We start from the raw sequence: 21,566 nt of genomic DNA, 5'->3' as shown, positions 1-21,566 counted from the left end.
AACTGACTAGTCCAAATACTATAATGTACTGTACACATATGAATTTTCTCTCTTGCTCCCATTCCCAATTGTATATAATGTAGTCAGGAGTTTAGTAACAATTAAGGTCTGTTCCTTAGTTCATTCATTTGTACAATCTCCAGGTGGCAGGAACAGACTATCTCCAGACTGTCTAGAATGCTGATTTATACTGACTGACATTGACTTCAGGCGTGGAGCGAAGGCTCGAGAGCTATAGGGCCTCTCTACTGGTGAAAAGAGATAGAACGTTTAGGAAATGCTGACGTCATTTTCAGTTTATAACCTGTGGAAATATGTGTATGTGGCAGTACTCTCTTGCAATAAACGCTGTTACCTGACTTTTAAGACCGGGACTCTGTCCATTTCTTATAAAAATATTGGGTCTTACAATACCTTTAGAATGCATTGACAGAGTAATAATTCTGATTGGGAAATAATACAGAGGAATTTAGAATTCCACTAACAGTTCTTTATGACAGAATGTTAGAATGTGTTCTTTATGACAGAATGTTAGAATGTGTTCTTTATGACAGAATGTTAGAATGTGTTCTTTATGACAGAATGTTAGAATGTGTTCTTTATGACAGAATGTTAGAATGTGTTCTTTATGATAGAATGTTAGAATGTGTTCTTTATGACAGAATGTTAGAATGTGTTCTTTATGACAGAATGTTAGAATGTGTTCTTTATGACAGAATGTTAGAATGTGTTCTTCATGACAGAATGTTAGAATGTGTTCTTTATGACAGAATGTTAGAATGTGTTCTTTATGACAGAATGTGTTCTTTATGACAGAATGTGTTCTTTATGACAGAATGTTAGAATGTGTTCTTTATGACAGAATGTTAGAATGTGTTCTTTATGACAGAATGTTAGAATGTGTTCTTCATGGCAGAATGTTAGAATGTGTTCTTTATGACAGAATGTTAGAATGTGTTCTTTATGACAGAATGTTAGAATGTGTTCTTCATGACAGAATGTTAGAATGTGTTCTTTATGACAGAATGTTAGAATGTGTTCTTTATGACAGAATGTTAGAATGTGTTCTTTATGACAGAATGTGTTCTTTATGACAGAATGTTAGAATGTGTTCTTTATGACAGAATGTTAGAATGTGTTCTTTATGACAGAATGTTAGAATGTGTTCTTTATGACAGAATGTTAGAATGTGTTCTTCATGACAGAATGTTAGAATGTGTTCTTTATGACAGAATGTTAGAATGTGTTCTTTATGACAGAATGTTAGAATGTGTTCTTCATGACAGAATGTTAGAATGTGTTCTTTATGACAGAATGTTAGAATGTGTTCTTTATGACAGAATGTTAGAATGTGTTCTTTATGACAGAATGTGTTCTTTATGACAGAATGTTAGAATGTGTTCTTTATGACAATGTTAGAATGTGTTCTTTATGACAGAATGTTAGAATGTGTTCTTTATGACAGAATGTTAGAATGTGTTCTTCATGACAGAATGTTAGAATGTGTTCTTTATGACAGAATGTTAGAATGTGTTCTTTATGACAGAATGTTAGAATGTGTTCTTTATGACAGAATGTTAGAATGTGTTCTTTATGACAGAATGTTAGAATGTGTTCTTTATGACAGAATGTTAGAATGTGTTCTTTATGACAGAATGTTAGAATGTGTTCTTCATGACAGAATGTTAGAATGTGTTCTTTATGACAGAATGTTAGAATGTGTTCTTTATGACAGAATGTTAGAATGTGTTCTTTATGACAGACTGTTAGATTGAGGGGAAGTGTTAGTTATGAATATAAACTGGTAATAATCTAGTGGCCAATCTTCATTGTAAAAGGCCCAACATGTTTCTGATAAGATTTCAGTTTGACTTGGATGTATATTTGATGTGGTTGAAAAACTATCAGCTTTTATGATGCTGATAAAGAGGCACCTTAACAGACGGCCTCTAACTGAGCAGTGTAGTCTATAGGTTATACACTGAGTGGACTAGATATTACTCTAACTGAGCAGTGTAGTCTATAGGTTGTACACTGAGTGGACTAGATATTACTCTAACTGAGCGGTGTAGTCTATAGGTTATACACTGAGTGGACTAGATATTAGGAACACCTTCCTAATATTGAGATACGCCCCACCATTAACGTAACTTCATGGGAGTGACATCAACATTTTCAGAATATTCCTGTAATCGAACAAATGGAAACCACATGTGTCAGTATCTCTGTGTCATAGCTGAATACGAATGAGTAATTATTAGTGATAAATTAGATGTTTTATTTACTTTCATAATATGTGAGATACATTAGGATGTGTTTTGTTGGACTGTCGTCAGTTGCCTTTTCCTTTCTTCTTCTCTTGCCTCTCGATAGTACCCATCCCGGATCCGGGATCGTGAATACAGCCTCAAGCTCATTACTATAACGCAACGTTAACTATTCATGAAAATCGCAAATTAAATGAAATAAATATGCTAAGTTTTCAAGCTTAAGCTTTTTCTTAACAACACTGTCATCTCAGATTTTCAAAATATGCTTTTCAACCATAGCAAAACAAGCATTTGTGTATGAGTATTGATAGCTAGCATAGCATTTAGCGTAGCATTTAGCGGGCAACATTTTCACAAAAACCAGAAAAGCATTCAAATAAAATAATTTACCTTTGAAGAACTTCCAATGTTTTCAATGAGGAGACTCTCAGTTAGATAGCAAATGTTCAGTTTTTCCTGAAAGATTCTTTGTGTAGGAGAAATCGCTCCGTTTTGTACATCATGTTTGGCTACCAAAAATAAAATAAAAATTCTGTCATCAAAACGCCGAACTTTTTTCCAAATGAACTCCATAATATCGACTGAAACATGGCAAACATTGTTTAGAATCAATCCTCAAGGTGTTTTTCACATATCTCTTCGTTGATATATCGTTCGTGGAAGTCTGCTTTCTCCTCTGAAATCACATGGAAGAAGACTTGCAGCTGAAGATTGCAACGACGCCGGGCGGAGATTACGCAATAATTGCAACAGAGGACACCAACCGGAGCACCTGGTAAATGTGGTCTCTTATGGTCAATCTTCCAATGATATGCCTACAAATACGTCACAATGCTGCAGACGCCTTGGGGAAACGGCAGAAAGTGTAGGCTCGTTCAGGGCGCATTCACAGCCATATAAGGAGACATTGGAAAACAGCGCCTCAAAAATTTTGCTCATTTCCTGTTTGAAGTTTCATCTTGGTTTCGCCTGTAGCATCAGTTCTGTGGCACTCACAGATAATATCTTTGCAGTTTTGGAAACGTCAGTGTTTTCTTTCCAAAGCTGTCAATGATATGCATAGTCGAGGATCTTTTCGTGATAAAAAAATCTTGTTTAAAATGGGAACGTTTTTTTTAACCCAAAAATGAAATACTGCCCCTAGAGTTCCAAGAGGTTAGGGAAAGTCACTTGGGGCCCAGAGAGGGGAGAGGTCAGATCAGAAAATATCAGAAAGGGAGAAGTCAGAATTGAACATTGTCTTCCAATGTGAATGTATCTGTTTAGGTGATGTTTTGGTAACTTTGTGAAGTTCCAAAGATCTGTGGTTGTGTGTTGAGAGGGGTGTATCTTGGCTATAAAAGATACTAAATATTATTTTCTAAACACTCTCATTAATAGACACTGAATTGATCTGAGAGTCACAGGGAATGATGAAGCTCATATTATTAAAAGATGAGGTTGAAAAATAACTCTGACTTGTGTGTGGTTTGTAAACTCTCCTCATTTATTAATACAGTAAATTATATAATCAAACACATGGAGACCGTGTGTGTGTGTGAGTCCAGTGTGTGTGTGTGTGTGTGTGTGTGTGTGTCCAGTGTGTGTGTGTGTGTCCAGTGTGTGTGTGTGTGTGTGTCCAGTGTGTGTGTGTGTCCAGTGTGTGTGTGTGTGTGTGTGACCAGTGTGTGTGTGTGTGTGTCCAGTGTGTGTGTGTGTGTGTCCAGTGTGTGTCAGTGTCTCTGACACAGGGACACTGAGGAGTCAACAGTATAAACCCCAAACCCTGGATAGAGGGGCTCAGTGAATGTGGAGGTGAATGTGTACAGGTGGGTCAGTGTGTCAGAGGAGGCTCTATAGTAGGACAGAGTACCGGCTGGCCAGTCCAGATACACTCCTACCCTGTGGGAGCTGGAGGGGCGGACGTCTATGGTAGTGTCTTTACTATTGTGCCAGGCAGCGTAACTGTTGTCAGAGCAGAACAGACTCCAGGACTTGTCATTGTATCCAAGCCAACATTCATCACCCCTTCCTCTCCTGTTGATTCCTTTATATGTCACTCCTATATCAGCCCTTCTCCCACTCCACTCTACCTCCCAGTAACAGCGCCCAGTCAGACCCTCTCTACACAGCACCTGGTCACACTCCTCAAATCTCTCTGGGTGATCAGGATACGGCTGCTCCTCTCTCCTCCATGTCACCTTTCTGTTCTCCTCAGACAGAGAGAGTTGTCTGTTTACTGTGTTTGGGTCCAGTGTGAGATCACAGACATCTGATGGATGAAACCAGACACAATATTAGAAATCCTCATCATTCACATTAAAATGTTAACTCACTTTTCACTAATTCATTTAATGTAGATGTTTCTAGGTATCAAAAGGAGAAGTTGAATGAAAAGACTTGTTGAATGATCACGTTATACTGTATGGTAATATAAAACACACTTATTCCCATTAGTTACACACACAGTCACACAGCAGTCAACACTCACATTTTCTAATCCCAGGTTTCATTGTGTACTCTCCACCATGTTCCACACTGTAGCGGTAAGCAGAAGAACAGACAGTCATTGAGGGATACACTTGAACTCACACACACACAAACACACACACAACTTTGTCCAAGTGGTGGTCAGAATGTTTGTCTTAACCAGCCTGATAAGTCAAACATGTCTGATATGAACATTGACATAAACCTCTACATACTTGAGTTTCTCCAGTCTGCAGTGTGGATCCTCCAGTCCAGCAGAGAGCAGTCTGACTCCTGAGTCTCCTGGGTGATTGTAGCTCAGGTCCAGCTCTCTCAGGTGTGATGGGTTTGACCTCAGAGCTGAGACCAGAGAAGCACAGCCTTCCTCTGTGACTAGACAGCGTGACAGCCTGCAAAGAGTTAAATCATATTAAAATCACACTGCTATTCTTTGGTGGTGAAAATAGTGGCAGTATATTTTTCTCCATATTCATGTCAAACCCTGATCTGAACACTGATATTCAGAGACTGTAACGTCCTTTGTTTCACTGAAACATGGCTCACTGGAGAGACGCTATCGGAGTCGGTGCAGCCAGCGGGTTTCTCCACGCATCCCGCTGACAGAAACAAACATCTTTCTGGTAAGAAGAGGGACGGGGGCGTATGCCTTATGGCCAACGTGACATGGTGTGATGAAAGAAACATACAGGAACTCAAATCCTTCTGTTCACCTGATTTAGAATTCCTCACAATCAAATGTAGACCGCATTATCTACCAAGAGAATTCTCTTCGATTATAATCACAGCCGTATATATCCCCCCCCAAGCAGACACATCGATGGCTCTGAACAAATTTTATTTAACTCTCTGCAAACTGGAAACGATTTATCCGGAGGCTGCATTCATTGTAGCTGGGGATTTTAACAAGGCTAATCTGAAAACAAGACTCCCTAAATTTTATCATATTTAGCATATCGATTGATCAACCAGGGGTGGAAAGACCTTGGATCATTGTTACTCTAACTTCCGCGACCCATATAAGGCCCTGCCCCGCCCCCCTTTCGGAAAAGCTGACCACGACTCCATTTTGTTGATCCCTGCCTACAGACAGAAACTAAAACAAGAAGCTCCCACGCTGAGGTCTGTCTAACGCTTGTCCGACCAAGCTGACTCCACACTCAAAGACTGCTTCCATCACGTGGACTGGGAGATGTTTCGTATTGCGTCAGACAACAACATTGACGAATACGCTGATTCGGTGTGCGAGTTCATAAGAACTTGCGTTGAAGATGTCGTTCCCATAGCAACGATTAAAACATTCCCTAACCAGAAACCGTGGATTGATGGCAGCATTCGTGTGAAACTGAAAGCGCGAACCACTGCTTTTAATCAGGGCAAGGTGTCTGGTGACATGACTGAATACAAACAGTGCAGCTATTCCCCCCTGCAAGGCTATTAAACAAGCTAAGCGTCAGTACAGAGACAAAGTAGAATCTCAATTCAACGGCTCAGACACAAGAGGCATGTGGCAGGGTCTACAGTCAATCACGGACTACAGGAAGAAATCCAGCCCAGTCACGGACCAGGATGTCTTGCTCCCAGGCAGACAAAATAACTTTTTTGCCCGCTTTGAGGACAATACAGTGCCACTGACACGGCCTGCAATGAAAACATGCGGTCTCTCCTTCACTGCAGCCGAGGTGAGTAAGACATTTAAACGTGTTAACCCTCGCAAGGCTGCAGGCCCAGACGGCATCCCCAGCCGCGCCCTCAGAGCATGCGCAGACCAGCTGGCCGGTGTGTTTACGGACATATTCAATCAATCCCTATACCAGTCTGCTGTTCCCACATGCTGCAAGAGGGCCACCATTGTTCGTGTTCCCAAGAAAGCTAAGGTAACTGAGCTAAACGACTACCGCCCCGTAGCACTCACATCCGTCATCATGAAGTGCTTTGAGAGACTAGTCAAGGACCATATCACCTCCACCCTACCTGACACCCTAGACCCACTCCAATTTGCTTACCGCCCAAATAGGTCCACAGACAATGCAATCTCAACCACACTGCACATTTCCCTAACCCATCTGGACAAGAGAAATACCTATGTGAGAATGCTGTTCATCGACTACAGCTCGGCATTCAACACCATAGTACCCTCCAAGCTCGTCATCAAGCTCGAGACCCTGGGTCTCGACCCCGCCCTGTGCAACTGGGTACTGGACTTCCTGACGGGCCGCCCCCAGGTGGTGAGGGTAGGCAACAACATCTCCTCCCCGCTGATCCTCAACACTGGGGCCCCACAAGGGTGCGTTCTGAGCCCTCTCCTGTACTCCCTGTTCACCCACGACTGCGTGGCCACGCACGCCTCCAACTCAATCATCAAGTTTGCGGACGACACAACAGTGGTAGGCTTGATTACCAACAACGACGAGACGGCCTACAGGGAGGAGGTGAGGGCCCTCGGAGTGTGGTGTCAGGAAAATAACCTCACACTCAACGTCAACAAAACTAAGGAGATGATTGTGGACTTCAGGAAACAGCAGAGGGAACACCCCCCTATCCACATCGATGGAACAGTAGTGGAGAGGGTAGCAAGTTTTAAGTTCCTCGGCATACACATCACAGACAAACTGAATTGGTCCACTCACACAGACAGCATCGTGAAGAAGGCGCAGCAGCGCCTCTTCAACCTCAGGAGGCTGAAGAAATTCGGCTTGTCACCAAAAGCACTCACAAACTTCTACAGATGCACAATCGAGAGCATCCTGGCGGGCTGTATCACCGCCTGGTACGGCAACTGCTCCGCCCTCAACCGTAAGGCTCTCCAGAGGGTAGTGAGGTCTGCACAACGCATCACCGGGGGCAAACTACCTGCCCTCCAGGACACCTCCAGGACACCTACACCACCCGATGTTACAGGAAGGCCATAAAGATCATCAAGGACATCAACCACCCGAGCCACTGCCTGTTCACCCCGCTATCATCCAGAAGGCGAGGTCAGTACAGGTGCATCAAAGCTGGGACCGAGAGACTGAAAAACAGCTTCTATCTCAAGGCCATCAGACTGTTAAACAGCCACCACTAACATTGAGTGGCTGCTGCCAACACACTGACACTGACACTGACTAAACTCCAGCCACTTTAATAATGGGAATTGATGGGAAATGATGTAAATATATCACTAGCCACATTAAACAATGCTACCTTATATAATGTTTACATACCCTACATTATTCATCTCATATGCATACGTATATACTGTACTCTATATCATCGACTGCATCCTTATGTAATACATGTATCACTAGCCACTTTAACTATGCCACTTTGTTTACATACTCATCTCATATGTATATACTGTACTCGATATCAGCTACTGTATCTTGCCTATGCTGCTCTGTACCATCACTCATTCATATATCTTTATGTACATATTCTTTATCCCCTTACACTGTGTATAAGACAGTAGTTTTGGAATTGTTAGTTAGATTACTTGTTGGTTATTACTGCATTGTCGGAACTAGAAGCACAAGCATTTCGCTACTCTCACATTAACATCTGCTAACCATGTGTATGTGACAAATACAATTTGATTTGATTTGATTTAGATTTGTATTGAGTCTTTTTTGGTGAAAATAAATAAAAAATATTTTTTTTAACATATTATATTACAAATATTCACTGTATCAACTATCATAAATGATAGAAACATGTATAGTACAATTATTATAGTAGACTGACCAGTTTAAAAAGCAGAATCAGTCAGAAGACAGACTGTTTTGACAGTGAGGTATCAGATTTAGATTGTATTGAGTATACAGTCCACACCATATCTATTTAGACAGTGAGGTATCAGATTTAGATTGTATTGAGTATACAGTCCACACCATATCTATTTAGACAGTGAGGTATCAGATTTAGATTGTATTGAGTATACAGTCCACACCATATCTATTTAGACAGTGAGGTATCAGATTTAGATTGTATTGAGTATACAGTCCACACCATATCTATTTAGACAGTGAGGTATCAGATTTAGATTGTATTCAGTATACAGTCCACACCATATCTATTTTGACAGTGAGGTATCAGATTTAGATTGTATTGAGTATACAGTCCACACCATATCTATTTAGACAGTGAGGTATCAGATTTAGATTGTATTGAGCATACAGTTGCATTTGTGTTATTATCTTTTTTTTTCTTTTTTTTTTCCTCCACAGCAAAACACGGTGCCTGCCCGTCTCTTTAGCCCCCCGGTAAGCACAGGAAGTTTGCGCAGGTCTCCTACCTGGCGTAGCCATACTCCCTGTGAGCCCCCCCCCCCAATACATTTTTGGGGCTGACTCTCGGGCTTCCATCCGTGTCGCTGTGTTGCCTCTTCATACCAGCGCCTCTCCAATTTCTTCGCATCCAGTTCTTCTTTGGGGCGTCGATATTCACCAGGCTGTGCCCAGGGTCCTTTTCCGTACAATATCTCCTCCCAAGTCCAGAAGTCTTGTGATCACTGCTCCTCACGATAAACAGGGGGAGTTGGCTCAGGTCTGAACCCTGACTCTGCCACACTCTCCCTGAGCCCCCCCCCCCCAATACATTTTTGGGGCTGACTTTCGGGCTTCCTTGCCAACCATGTTCCCTCGTATCGTCGGCTCCTCTCTCCGGCTGCCTCTGCTCTCCTAAGTGCCTCCACCTGTTCCCATGGGAGGCGATCTCTTCCAGCCAGTATCTCCTCCCAAGTGTAACAACCCTTGCCATCCAAAACGTCTTCCCATGTCCATTCCTCCTTTCACTGCTTCAGCTGTCGCTGCCTGTCACCACGCTGCTTGGTCCAGTTGTGGTGGGTGATTCTGTTACGGCTTTCTTCCGTTGAAGGAGAAGCGGACCAAAATGCAGCGTGGTGGTTACTCATGTTCTTTAATGAAAAATGAACAAACATGAAATAACTAAATATACAAAACAACAAACGGAACGTGAAAGCCTATTTTTTTAAATAAAAAATAATGTATTATCTTCAATACCATTCATTCTTTACAACTCATAATTTTCACACATACTCAAACAAAACCTCAGGGGAGCATCTTCCCTCCCCGTCACCCGTCACCCTACAAACTACCTATCCCTATCTCCCCGTCCCTAATCTATCCCCTTACAAATCTAAATGACACCCAGCCCTAAACCCCCCTTCCACCTCTCCCGAGCAGCATGCTGCCCCCACTTCCTCTCCTCCCTCTTCATCCTCCCCCTCAAATCTCCTTCCACCCTCCTCACTATCCCTTCCACCCTCCTCACTATCCCTTCCACCCCCCTTCCACCCCCCAATCTCTCCCTGTCTTCACCATGTTCTGCCTGGCTTCCCACAGCCCCTGTTTAAAGAGACTCATGAGAAGCCAGAGCAGAAACCTGTCCCTATCCGTCCCTCTCGCTCTCCCTACACCTCTCTCTAACCTGGCCCACGTCAATACAAAATCCCCCCTTACCAAACCTAACAACACCCGTGCCCTAGCCCATACTACTCCGGCAAAGGCACAGTCCCAAAAGACATGGCGCACAGTCTCCTCCCTGCCACAAGAGGATCTTGGACAGGTGGGGGATTGCACCAAACGATACCGGTACATGATGGAACGTACCGGCAAGCACTTATGGAGGCTCAACCAATTCAGGTCCTTGAGCCTGTTGTCCAGACCCCGCGCCTGCACTCCCTCCCAACCACTTCCGAGATGCCCACTACAGGCGCCGGACTCCCTGCCTTTCTGACCTCCTCGTACAGGTGCCTGTGATCTAAACCTACTCGGGCAACTTCAACCTCAGGGTGCGCACGCAGCCACTTGGCCGCATGACCAAAGTGCCACGGCAGCTGTTCCGCCCGAGGACCCGTGTTAGACCACACCATTACGCTTCTCGAGGGGGAAATGTGGTACCCCCCTACCTCCCTCCCCGATGGGACAGAGCATGCGTGCCCTGGCGACCCACTCGCACCTGCCACTCCACATGAACTGAAACACAAGCCTCACTAGAGGCCTCCTCAGACAAGACGGCAATGGGTAGATGTACGCCAAATACAAAAGAGACGGCAACACATCCACCTTTAGGACCAGGACTTTGCCCATAAAAGACAAATACCTAGCCTTCCACATTGCTAGCTTCCTCTGTACCACTGCGATACGCATGTTCCAGTTTAGCGTCGCTGAGCCGGAGGTCTCAAAATGGATCCCGAGAATCCTCAGGGCCCCCTCACAGAGAGATAACCCCCCGGGCACATCCGTTCTACCGCGCCATCTTCCGAAAAACTTGATGGAAGACTTTGCATGGTTCAGAACCGCTCCCGACGCTCGGGTGAAATCCCCAAAGATGGCAAGGGACCTTGTCAGGCACGAGTCCTTGCACAGCAGCACAGCAGCAAGGAAGTGTCGTCGGCGTACTGCGTCATCTTAACACGCAGCCCACCACTTCCAGGGATCAACAAGCCTACCACCCCTGTGTCTGCCCTAATGGCAGCCCCCAGAGGCTCCATGTACAGAACGAAGAGGAGAGCCGAGAATGGGCACCCCTGCCTGACCCCAGACGAGAGGTCAAAAACGTCACCCAAGTGACTATTTACACTAACTCGGCACCCCGCTGCGACATATAATGTACGAATCCATCCTATGAACTTCTCCCCAAATCCTAATCGACCTAACACTCTGAATAAAAAGGATCTATTCACGCGATCAAAGGCTTTCGCCTGATCTAGCGCTGCTACCATTAAAGGCAGTCCTCTATCTTCAACCCAAGCGATGTAGTCCCTGATTAACTGTAGGTTCCATCTAATAGAGCGGCCCTCTACCCCGCACGTCTGATCCTCATGGACAACGTAGGGAAGGGTTGTGCACAACCGGTCTGCTAAAACCTTTGCAAGTAGCTTGTAATCTACACACAGCATGGTCAACGGCCGCCAGTTGCCAAGGTCTGTTACTTCCCCCTTCTTATACAAAAGTGACAGCACACCAACAGCCATTGATCCCCCGGGACCCCCGTCTCAAGGATGGCCTTCAAGACTTCGAGGACCACTGGTCCAAGTATACCCCAAAACTTGAGATAAAACTCAGCCGGCAGCCCATCCATGCCAGGCACCTTCCCTTTTCCCATCCTCCTAAGAGCGCTCTCAACCTCTTCTAGTGAAATCTGGGCCTCCATCACTTCTCTAATGTCCTCCGGCAACCGCCTGGACAAGTGTTCTAAAAACACATTTCCCTGCTCTACATCTATTTCCCTTTCCTTAAATAAACCTTGGAAATGATCAGTTGTCCCCCTGACCATATCCTCTGGTTCTCTAACTATACTACCATTTTCTTCCCTAACGCCATGCATTACCTTCCTACTCTGTCTGGCCCTAACCGACTTAAAGAACATAGCAGAACAAGTCTCATTGTGTTCTAGAAAGCCACTATGCACACGCTCCAGGAAAGCTTGAGCCTTCCGCTCCTGCAACTCCCTGAGCTGCGCATTTAGGGTTGCGGATCTCTCCCAGTCAAACGACCCGCCGAGGTTGCCTGCCTCGTACTCGAGTTCAATTAACCTTTGGATACGATCCACCTCCCTCCTCTCCTCCCTTTTTTTCCTCTTGCAATACCCTATTATAAAAGCCCTAATCCTCACCTTAACTAATTCCCACCACTCTAACACCCCCTCGCACATGGACCGGAGGCCTTCAAGCCTCCAAAAGAAACCATAAAACCCGTCAACAAAAGCCTGCTCCTCCAGCACATCCCGATCTAACTTCCAGTACCCCCTACCAAAGCGGCAGACTGGCGACCCCACCTGCAGGAGCACCCCGTCGTGATCCGAAAAGAAAACAGGCAACAGCCGCCCAGACAACTTACCCAAAGACCTGGGTACAAAAATATAGCCGAGCCTCCGCTCAACCCCCCTGGAGTTGCGCCATGTAGGACCGGCCATTTTCGGGGTAGTGTGCAGACCACCATCAACCAGACCATGGCAAGCCATTAGCCTGGTGATGGCGCCTGCACTGCTATCCACCCCTATTCCTAAATCTGTATTAAAATCCCCCACTATCACTAATTTCCTATTTGTGACACACAGGGGCGCCAGACAGTCCACCATCTCCCTCCTGTCTGCCACCACCTGTGGCCCATACACCACCACTAATCTAAATTTACAATCCCTTATCGTGACATCCACCCCTATAACCCTCCCCTGCATTACCACAAAAGAATCCTCCACTTTTACCTCCCTGTGCCCACACAAAATCCCTACCCCCGATGAGTGCACCCCCCCAATACCCCAAACCGACTCCCCCTTGTCCCACTCCCTCTTAAACCTACTAACATCCCCTCCATCCCTCAGGTGAACCTCCTGTAAAAAACAAAAATCAAACCCCACACCCTCCAAATAACTAAAAACCGCCCTCCTCTTAACAAAATCCCTTAAACCCCTTACATTTAAACTAACAAAGGTAAAATTAGATCCCATGAAAGAATAAAATAAAATCATGTAATACACTCAAATTCTAAACCCAGACAGAAAAAAACAAAAACAGGAGACTCACCCGATGCTCCCCTGCTCCATATCTACCGGTGAGAACACCATCCGTACTCCCGACATCCCCCCCTCTTCCTCCATCTCACCAACCCAGGATGCAGGAATAGTGTTTAGCTCCGGGGTGCCCTGCACCCTGGGTCTACTCCCACACTCCTCCCCCTCCCCAGTGCTGCAGCTGGTTTGGAAAGAAAATCGGGGAGGCTGAGTCCCCAAACAAAAAACTCCCCACCTCATCCTGTACCCAGTCCTGAGTCTTGTTAGGTGTGTCCCCACCCAACAGAAGTTGAGGGCCTGGGGAAACCAGCAGCAACCCAGAGGTTTCTCCCACCCCCATCACTCTCTTGGCCATCCCCTCCCTCTCACTGTCGGCCAATCGCACCCTCCTCTTCATTCTCTTCTTTGGTGATGGCGGCAGAGGAGAGATACCACCCTCCCCCCCGCCAGCTCCTCCACCATACCCCTCATCTCTTCCACCAGGGCACTTTCCCCCCAGTCCACTTGCTCTTCCACCGTCTCCTTCTCCACCACCCCTCCCTCGCTTTCTTCTCTCTCATGCTCCTCCACTCGTTTGCCTTCTTCCGCCGCTTTTCCTGGTTCTCCTACTCCCGTGCCTTCCGTTTCCTTCTCTCTTCCATCTGCCTCTTCTTGCTCCTCCTCCTTCCTTGCGGCCTTCCCCTCTGGACCTGTACTCTGGTCATGAGGCGTGCTTCCTCCCCCATCCCCCGCTCCTGCTCCCCCCCCAGCCGCAGACGCATATGACCTCTGACGAGCCGGGCACCCCCGCCACAGGTGTGCTGACGAGCCACACCCGTGGCATGCCTTAGGCTTGTCACAATCCCTCGCCGCGTATTCCTCAGATCCACAAAATCTGCATTTTCATGTGCTGCACGAGGCGAAGATGTGGCCGTAGGCCAAACAGCGCCTGCAAAATGGGGGCATAAAACAACGTCCCCCTGTCAGCCCCCAGGGAGAACATAGCAGGAGGATGGAGGTAGCCACCATGTCCCTTTGGGTCCTCCCTGAGGAGGGCCTGGAAGCTTCTCCTCCCATTCCAAAACCCAAAGGAGTCTTTGAGGTGCCTTGCTGAGGAGACGTTATCCATGTATCTCCCCAGAAAGGCCCTCACCTCTTCGTCCTTAACGTATGGGTTGTAAATGTTGACAGTTACAACCCTAAAGTTGTTCTTCGCCAGGCTTGTTATTTCATAGTGGCTCATCGGCCTCTCACCTCCCACTGCTCTTGCCCTTCTCCGGATATCATCGTGTTTCTCCTCTGTATATAGTGCCACGTCGTATGCTCCCTCCAACAAGTTGCCTTGGAAACAAAACACGCCCTTCACCGTCAGCTTTAGAATCCCCATCAATATTATCCTTCCAAAAGTTTCCCGTCCTAAAGGCTCCAACTCCTTATCCAAGCAAACCGAATCGTGTTGGCCAGCCCAATCCCAGGGACCGACCGTGTTGATGGATTTTGCACCATCTCCGCAAGGAGAATGGCGCTCGTTCTCTTCTCTTCCAAAACAAGGAAAAAAGAAAAACCAAAGTGACTGAGCCTATCTGGTGACAACAAACACAGAGACAGGAACAATCACCCATGAAATACTCAAAGAATATGGCTACCTAAATATGGTTCCCAATCAGAGACAACGAAAATCACCTGACTCTGATTGAGAACCGCCTCAGGCAGCCATAGACTATGCTAGACACCCCACAAAAACCCCATGACAAAAACCATGACAAAAACGCACCACAATAACCCATGTCAAACCCTGGCCTGACCAAATAAATGAAGACAAACATACATTACTTCGACCAGGGCGTGACAATTTGCAGTTTTTTTCGTTGTGTTTTGCCCAATAATAAAATGGTGGATGATGAGTGGAGTACTTTTCTGTCTGAGAGTAGATAACATGTTTCTAAACAATAATAAATTAATCGTGATGATGCCATGATTAAGAAAATCATGAAAGAATCATGAATAATAATGAGTGAGAAATTTACAGAGGCTACAACAAAACATGCTAACCTCTCACCATTACCAATAACAGAGGCTACAACAAAACATGCTAACCTCTCACCCTTACCAATAACAGAGGCTACAACAAAACATGCTAACCTCTCACCCTTACCAATAACAGAGGCTACAACAAAACATGCTAACCTCTCACCATTACCAATAACAGAGGATACAACAAAACATGCTAACCTCTCACCATTACCAATAACAGAGGCTACAACAAAACATGCTAACCTCTCACCATTACCAATAACAGAGGATACAACAAAACATGCTAACCTCTCACCATTACCAATAACAGAGGCTACAACAAAACATGCTAACCTCTCACCATTACCAATAACAGAGACTACAACAAAACATGATAACCTCTCACCATTACCAATAACAGAGGCTAAAATAAAACATGCTAACCTCTCACCATTACCAATAACAGAGGCTACAACAAAACATACTAACCTCTCACCATTAACCTCAATTAAAAGGTGACATTCTGTACTGTCTCCTAATATGAAACATTGTATCTCAAATCCAAAATGCTGGAGCAAAGCACCACATTTAAAACTGTAAGCTTCACTGTCCAAACACATATGGTGTGGACTATGTGTGTCTGGTAAACAAATGTGGATCTGGTGAACAGTTATCACTTGTTGACCAACTACAGGAATACTGACCTCAGAGTCTCCAGTTTACAGTGGGGATTCCCCAGTCCATCAGAGAGCAGCTTCACTCCTGAATCCTTCAGGTCATTGTTACTCAGATCCAGCTCTCTCAGGTGTGAGGGGTTTGACCTCAGAGCTGAGACCAGAGAAGCACAGCCTTCCTCTGTGACTAGACAGCCTGACAGCCTGCAAAGAGTCAAATCATATTAAAATCACGCTGATATTCTTTGGTGGTGAAAATAGTGTCAGTATATTTTTTCAACATATTCAGATATATCAGTGTCCTGAAACCTTCCATATCTATTTGTAAAATAGTGTATCATCATAAAAAATGACAAATGATCAAAGTATTGCCTGCAGACATTAACATGTATAGTACAAATATTATAGTAGACTGACCAGACCAGTTTAAAAAGCAGTATCAGTCACAAGACAGACAGTGAGGTTTCAGATTTAGATTGTATTGAGTATACAGTCCACACCATATCTATTTAGACAGTGAGGTATCAGATTTAGATTGTATTGAGTATACAGTCCACACCATATATATTTAGACAGTGAGGTATCAGATTTAGATTGTATTGAGTATACAGTCCACACCATATCTATTTAGACAGTGAGGTATCAGATTTAGATTGTATTGAGTATACAGTCCACACCATATCTATTTAGACAGTGAGGTACAGTTATCACTTGTTGACCAACTACAGGAATACTGACCTCAGAGTCTCCAGTTTACAGTGGGGATTCCCCAGTCCAGCAGAGAGCAGCTTCACTCCTGAATCCTTCAGGTCATTGTTACTCAGATCCAGCTCTCTCAGGTGTGAGGGGTTTGACTCCAGAGCTGAGACCAGAGAAGCACAGCCTTCCTCTGTGACTCCACAGCCTGACAGCCTGACAAAGAGATCATCATGACTTCACAAACACACTGTTAATTTAACAAGTAGTGTAGAAGAACAATGGCAGATGCATTTGGTTTATTCTCCCAAACAACATATAGATTCTTTATTCTCCCATTCTTCCGTCTCCCAGCATTGTATGGTCATAATGTATACTAATATACTAATGTGAACATCAATGAATTTATTCAGTATGTTATTCAATATAATATTATATACATATTATAATATATATTTTTCTCTAAACTGAATATTTCTTCCTGATGATTAGTTCTTATATGTCATTTTATTTACTCACAGAGCAGCTCTGGAGGCTTTGACCACTGGCAGCAGCCTCAGAAGACCTTCCTCTGATCTAGAGAATTTCTTCAGGTCAAACACATCCAGCTCCTTTTCTGAAGTCAGCAACACAAAGACCAGAGCTGACCACTGTGCAGGTGACAGTTCATCTTCTGAGAGACTTCCTGATCTCAGGTAGCTTTGGATCTCCTCCACTAGAGAATGGTCATTCAGTTCATTCAGACAGTGGAACAGATTGATGCTCCTCTCTGGAGAGAGATTCTCCCTGATCTTCTCCTTGATGTACTTGACTGTTTCTTCATGGCTCTGTGAGCTGCTTCTTGTCTTTGTCAGTAGACCTTGTAAGTGCTTCTGATTGGACTCCAGTGAGAGGCCCAGAAGGAAGCGGAGGAAAAGGTCCAGGTTTCCTGTCTCACTTTGTAAGGCTTTATCCACAGCACTCTTGTAGAAAGTAACTTCAGGCTCGTCTTTTGTTTGCAGTTCATCCATTAGATTCTCATTGTTGTTGATGAATGAGAGGAACACATATACAGCAGCCAGAAACTCCTGAATGCTCAGATGAACAAAGCAGTACACCTTGTCTGGGTACGGCCCACATTCCTCTTTAAAGAGCTGTGTGCACAATCCTGAGTACACTGAGGCTTCATTGACATCAATGCCAGACTCTTTCAGGTCTTCTTCATAGAAAATCAGATTGCCATTCACAAGCTGTTGAAAAGCCAGTTTTCCCAGTGACAGAATGCTCTCTTTATTCCAGTGTGGACCTGTCTCTTCTTTCCCAAGATACTTTTCATTCCTCTGTTTGGTATGAAACACAACAAGGTGTGTGTACATCTCAGTCAAGGTCTTGGGCATCTCTTCTCTCTTATGTTTCAGCATGTGTTCAAGGACTGTTGCAGAAATCCAACAGAAGACTGGAATGTGGCACATGATGTGGAGGCTCCTTGATGTCTTTATGTGTGAGATGATTCTGCTGGCCAGGTCCTCATCACTGAATCTCTTCCAGAAGTATTCCTCCTTCTGTGGGTCACTGAACCCTCGTACCTCTGTCACCTGGTCAACACACACTGAAGGGATCTTATTGGCTGCTGCAGGTCGGGTAGTTATCCAGAGGAGAGCAGAGGGAAGCAGATTTCCCCTGATGAGATTTGTCAGCAGAACATCCACTGAGGTTGACTCTGTGACGTCCCAACAGATCTTGTTCTTCTGGAAGTCTAGGGGCAGTCGGCACTCATCCAGACCATCAAAGATGAACAGAACTTTGTACTTGTTGTAGATGGAGATTCCTGATTGTTTGGTTTCCATTGAGAAGTGATTAAGAAGTTCAATGAAAGTGTGTTTCTCCTCTTTCATCAAATTCAGCTCCCGAAAAGGGAATGAAAATACAAATTGGACGTCCTGATTTGCTTTTCCTTCAGCCCAGTCCAGAATGAACTTCTGCACAGAGACTGTTTTTCCAATGCCAGCGACTCCCTTTGTCAGCACAGTTCTGATAAGTTTGTCTTGTCCAGTTAAGGGTTTGAAGATGTCGTTACATTTGATTGCAGTCTCTGGTCTTGCTTGTTTCCTGGTTGTTGTCTCAATCTGTCTCAGCTCATGTTCATTATTGACCTCTCCTGTTCCACCCTCTGTCATGTAGAGCTCTGTGTAGATCTTATTGAGAAGTGTTGGGTTTCCTTGTTTAGCGATCCCCTCAAATACACATTGAAACTTCTTCTTTAGATTAGATTTGAGTTCACGTTGGCAAATCACAGCGAGATCATCTGAATCTAGAAATAACACAGAGGATATTAATATTACGTCTGTTTTAATGTCTACAGTATTGAAGGACTGTTATAAAGTTGTACATTATAATAATTTATTCTCTTAACTGACTGTATAAATGTGTAAATGTTTTCATAATGCATTACAGACTGGTGTGACTGATTATATTATTATCGGTATTATTGATGGTATTATTAATGTTCTCTCTCTCTCTAAATTAATCACCACAACACATCCCTGCTGCTACTTGATGAGGTCACTAGGTGTTGTGTTAAGGCTGCTACAATATCATTGAGTTACACAGCTACTTTAGCTGTACTTTAGCTACAGCTTTTAAATGTTATAAAACATCATTCAACATGAGGCAGACAGATCTTACATTTCTCCAGTGTGTCAGCAAGCTCCTTCTGGTTCATTTTCCTCAGGATGTGCAGTGTGATCTTCAGAGCCCCCTCTCTGGCACTGCTCTCCTGCTGCTCATCTTCAGGGTCCACCACTTCCTGCTTCTGACTCTCAAAGCCTTCTGGGAGTTCTGGACTAAGAATCCTCTTGAACATCTTCAGCTCGTTCTTCACAAATGTCATAATTTTCTCTTCAAGCAACTGAAATAAATAAAGTAAATAAGTTAAGCAAGAGAATAAATGCTTTCTCATTAACACATTAATGAATGATTGACAGATCAACTTTACTTGAGGTAAACAAAAACAAATGTACATAACAGGACCACATACACTGAATATGGAGGCCAGGTCTGTTTGATGACTCTGGGAAGACTGACCACTGAGAATCCCTGACTCTGATCTCTCCTGTTGGTTTCTGTGGACAAAACATGAGATTACATCTCCTCATCCAGGGAGTACACACACACACACACACACACACACACACACACACACACACACACACACACACACACACACACACACACACACACACACACACACACACACACACACACACACACACACACACACAGGGAGGGAATGTTGTGTTTGTTTAATATTGTTTTACGACTATGAAAATGGACAAAAGGATGAGCCTATGGATTATGAAAAACAACAAAAAATAAATTGGAAAATGGGAGAGGAGAAATGACTAGAGACCACGTTGTTTAACCCACTGACCAGGACCCATGAGTTCTTCTTCTTACCGTCCATCTAGTGAAGAGAGGAGAACCGGACAGAGGTAGCCAGCATCCGTCAACGAGAGAGGGAGAAGCCTCACCGGGATTTAACAGGTGGAAGAAACAACCGGGGAGCTCCATCGGTCCACAAGAAATGCAGACAGCCGGTGATGATGTAGTGTTAGCTAGGATAACTAGGATGCTGCTGGTAGAGTAGCTAGCTAGCTTACCGAGCTGTACCGACTAGCTAGGATAACTAGGATGCTGCTGGTAGAGTAGCTAGCTAGCTTACCGAGCTGTACCGACTAGATAGGATAACTAGGATGCTGCTGGTAGAGTAGCTAGCTAGCTTACCGAGCTGTACCGACTAGCTAGGATAATTAGGATGCTGCTGGTAGAGTAGATAGCTAGCTTACCGAGCTGTACCGACTAGCTAGCAGGTCGTTCGTCTGTCTCTCGTCTCGATGATGAATCCGGTGAACCACAAATTGAAACAAGGATAGAGAGTGAAAAGGATCTGGCTACACTCACACTGTCCCGACCGTAAAGAAAAAAGCAAATTGAACAATAAACTTCGGTGTCTCAACACTGTAACAAACTCCGTCGTTATTCCCCAAGATCACCTCAGTCCACTCTGCGCGTAACCGGCTTGGCGCCACACCGAACGTGGACGCGGACAGTTCTGTACGGGGACGCGGACAGTTCCAGAACGCGGACATGAGCAGTGCAACACAATCAACTGAACCCAGTCTTTACAGTGGGTTACATTAGTAATATTCATTTTTTATTATTATGTTAAACAAACATTTTTTTTAAATTACAATTTACATTTTGAGATCAAACATTCCGTTTTTTTATAACATTATGTTGAGATCTGGGTCCATACCCACAAAGTGTCTCAGAGTAGAACATTGGTCGTATAAGTGCTGAGAATAAAGACATTTTACACTTATGGGTATAAATTACCTCGTTACCTACCCATTACCTAAATTACCTACCCACCTAGTCGGCAGATATTTAGGACACCTCGTGAGCTGTCCTAAGTAGTTAAGAGTTAACAGCAGCGGTCCTAAGTAGTTAAGAGTTAACAGCAGGTGTCCTAAGTAGTTAAGAGTTAACAGCAGGTCCTAAGTAGTTAAGAGTTAACAGCAGGTGTCCTAAGTAGTTAAGAGTTAACAGCAGGTGTCCTAAGTAGTTAAGAGTTAACAGCAGGTGTCTTGATAATACTATAGAATAATGCAGTGAGTCAGTGGTTCCTGCGCCACATGTAATTGCTTTGCAGTAGTTAAAATAATATTTTTATATTTCTATGTGATCAACCCATAAATAATATAGACCAACATGCAACAGTATGTCTTGTGCTTTTGGCAATGAGTTATGTATAATAATTATGTATAACTGCATAGCATTTTGTCTTAATTTTGGCAGATTAACTCATGCTTATTTCTGAAGATTAACTCAGGTTGGAGTTGGAGCTGTGACCGAAAGGTGGCTGGTTCGAATCCCGGGCCGGGCGCTGGAAAAAACGGGCGGAATTGATCTGACC

The 21,566-nt window shown here is 44.3% G+C and overlaps 1 protein-coding gene across 1 annotated transcript in view; it reads right to left on the bottom strand.

Moving 5' to 3' along the window:
- LOC116373665 (NLR family CARD domain-containing protein 3-like) overlaps positions 1-21,566 on the bottom strand; it is a 46,075-nt gene that overhangs the window by 14,539 nt on the left and 9,970 nt on the right. Inside the window, exons 3-6 of the mRNA XM_031822070.1 lie at positions 19,629-19,713; positions 19,277-19,499; positions 17,132-18,902; positions 16,784-16,828 (exon numbers count right to left, since the gene is read on the bottom strand). Of these exons, the coding sequence (XP_031677930.1) occupies positions 16,784-16,828; positions 17,132-18,902; positions 19,277-19,499; positions 19,629-19,713 (2,124 nt within the window). The remainder of the gene's footprint in view (positions 1-16,783; positions 16,829-17,131; positions 18,903-19,276; positions 19,500-19,628; positions 19,714-21,566) is intronic.

This window comes from Oncorhynchus kisutch, unplaced genomic scaffold, assembly GCF_002021735.2.
Source record: "Oncorhynchus kisutch isolate 150728-3 unplaced genomic scaffold, Okis_V2 scaffold4061, whole genome shotgun sequence".
In the NCBI taxonomy this organism is placed as follows: domain Eukaryota; kingdom Metazoa; phylum Chordata; class Actinopteri; order Salmoniformes; family Salmonidae; genus Oncorhynchus; species Oncorhynchus kisutch.
Note: the sequence above shows the minus strand (reverse complement) of the source record. Positions and strands in the feature narration are given on the sequence as shown.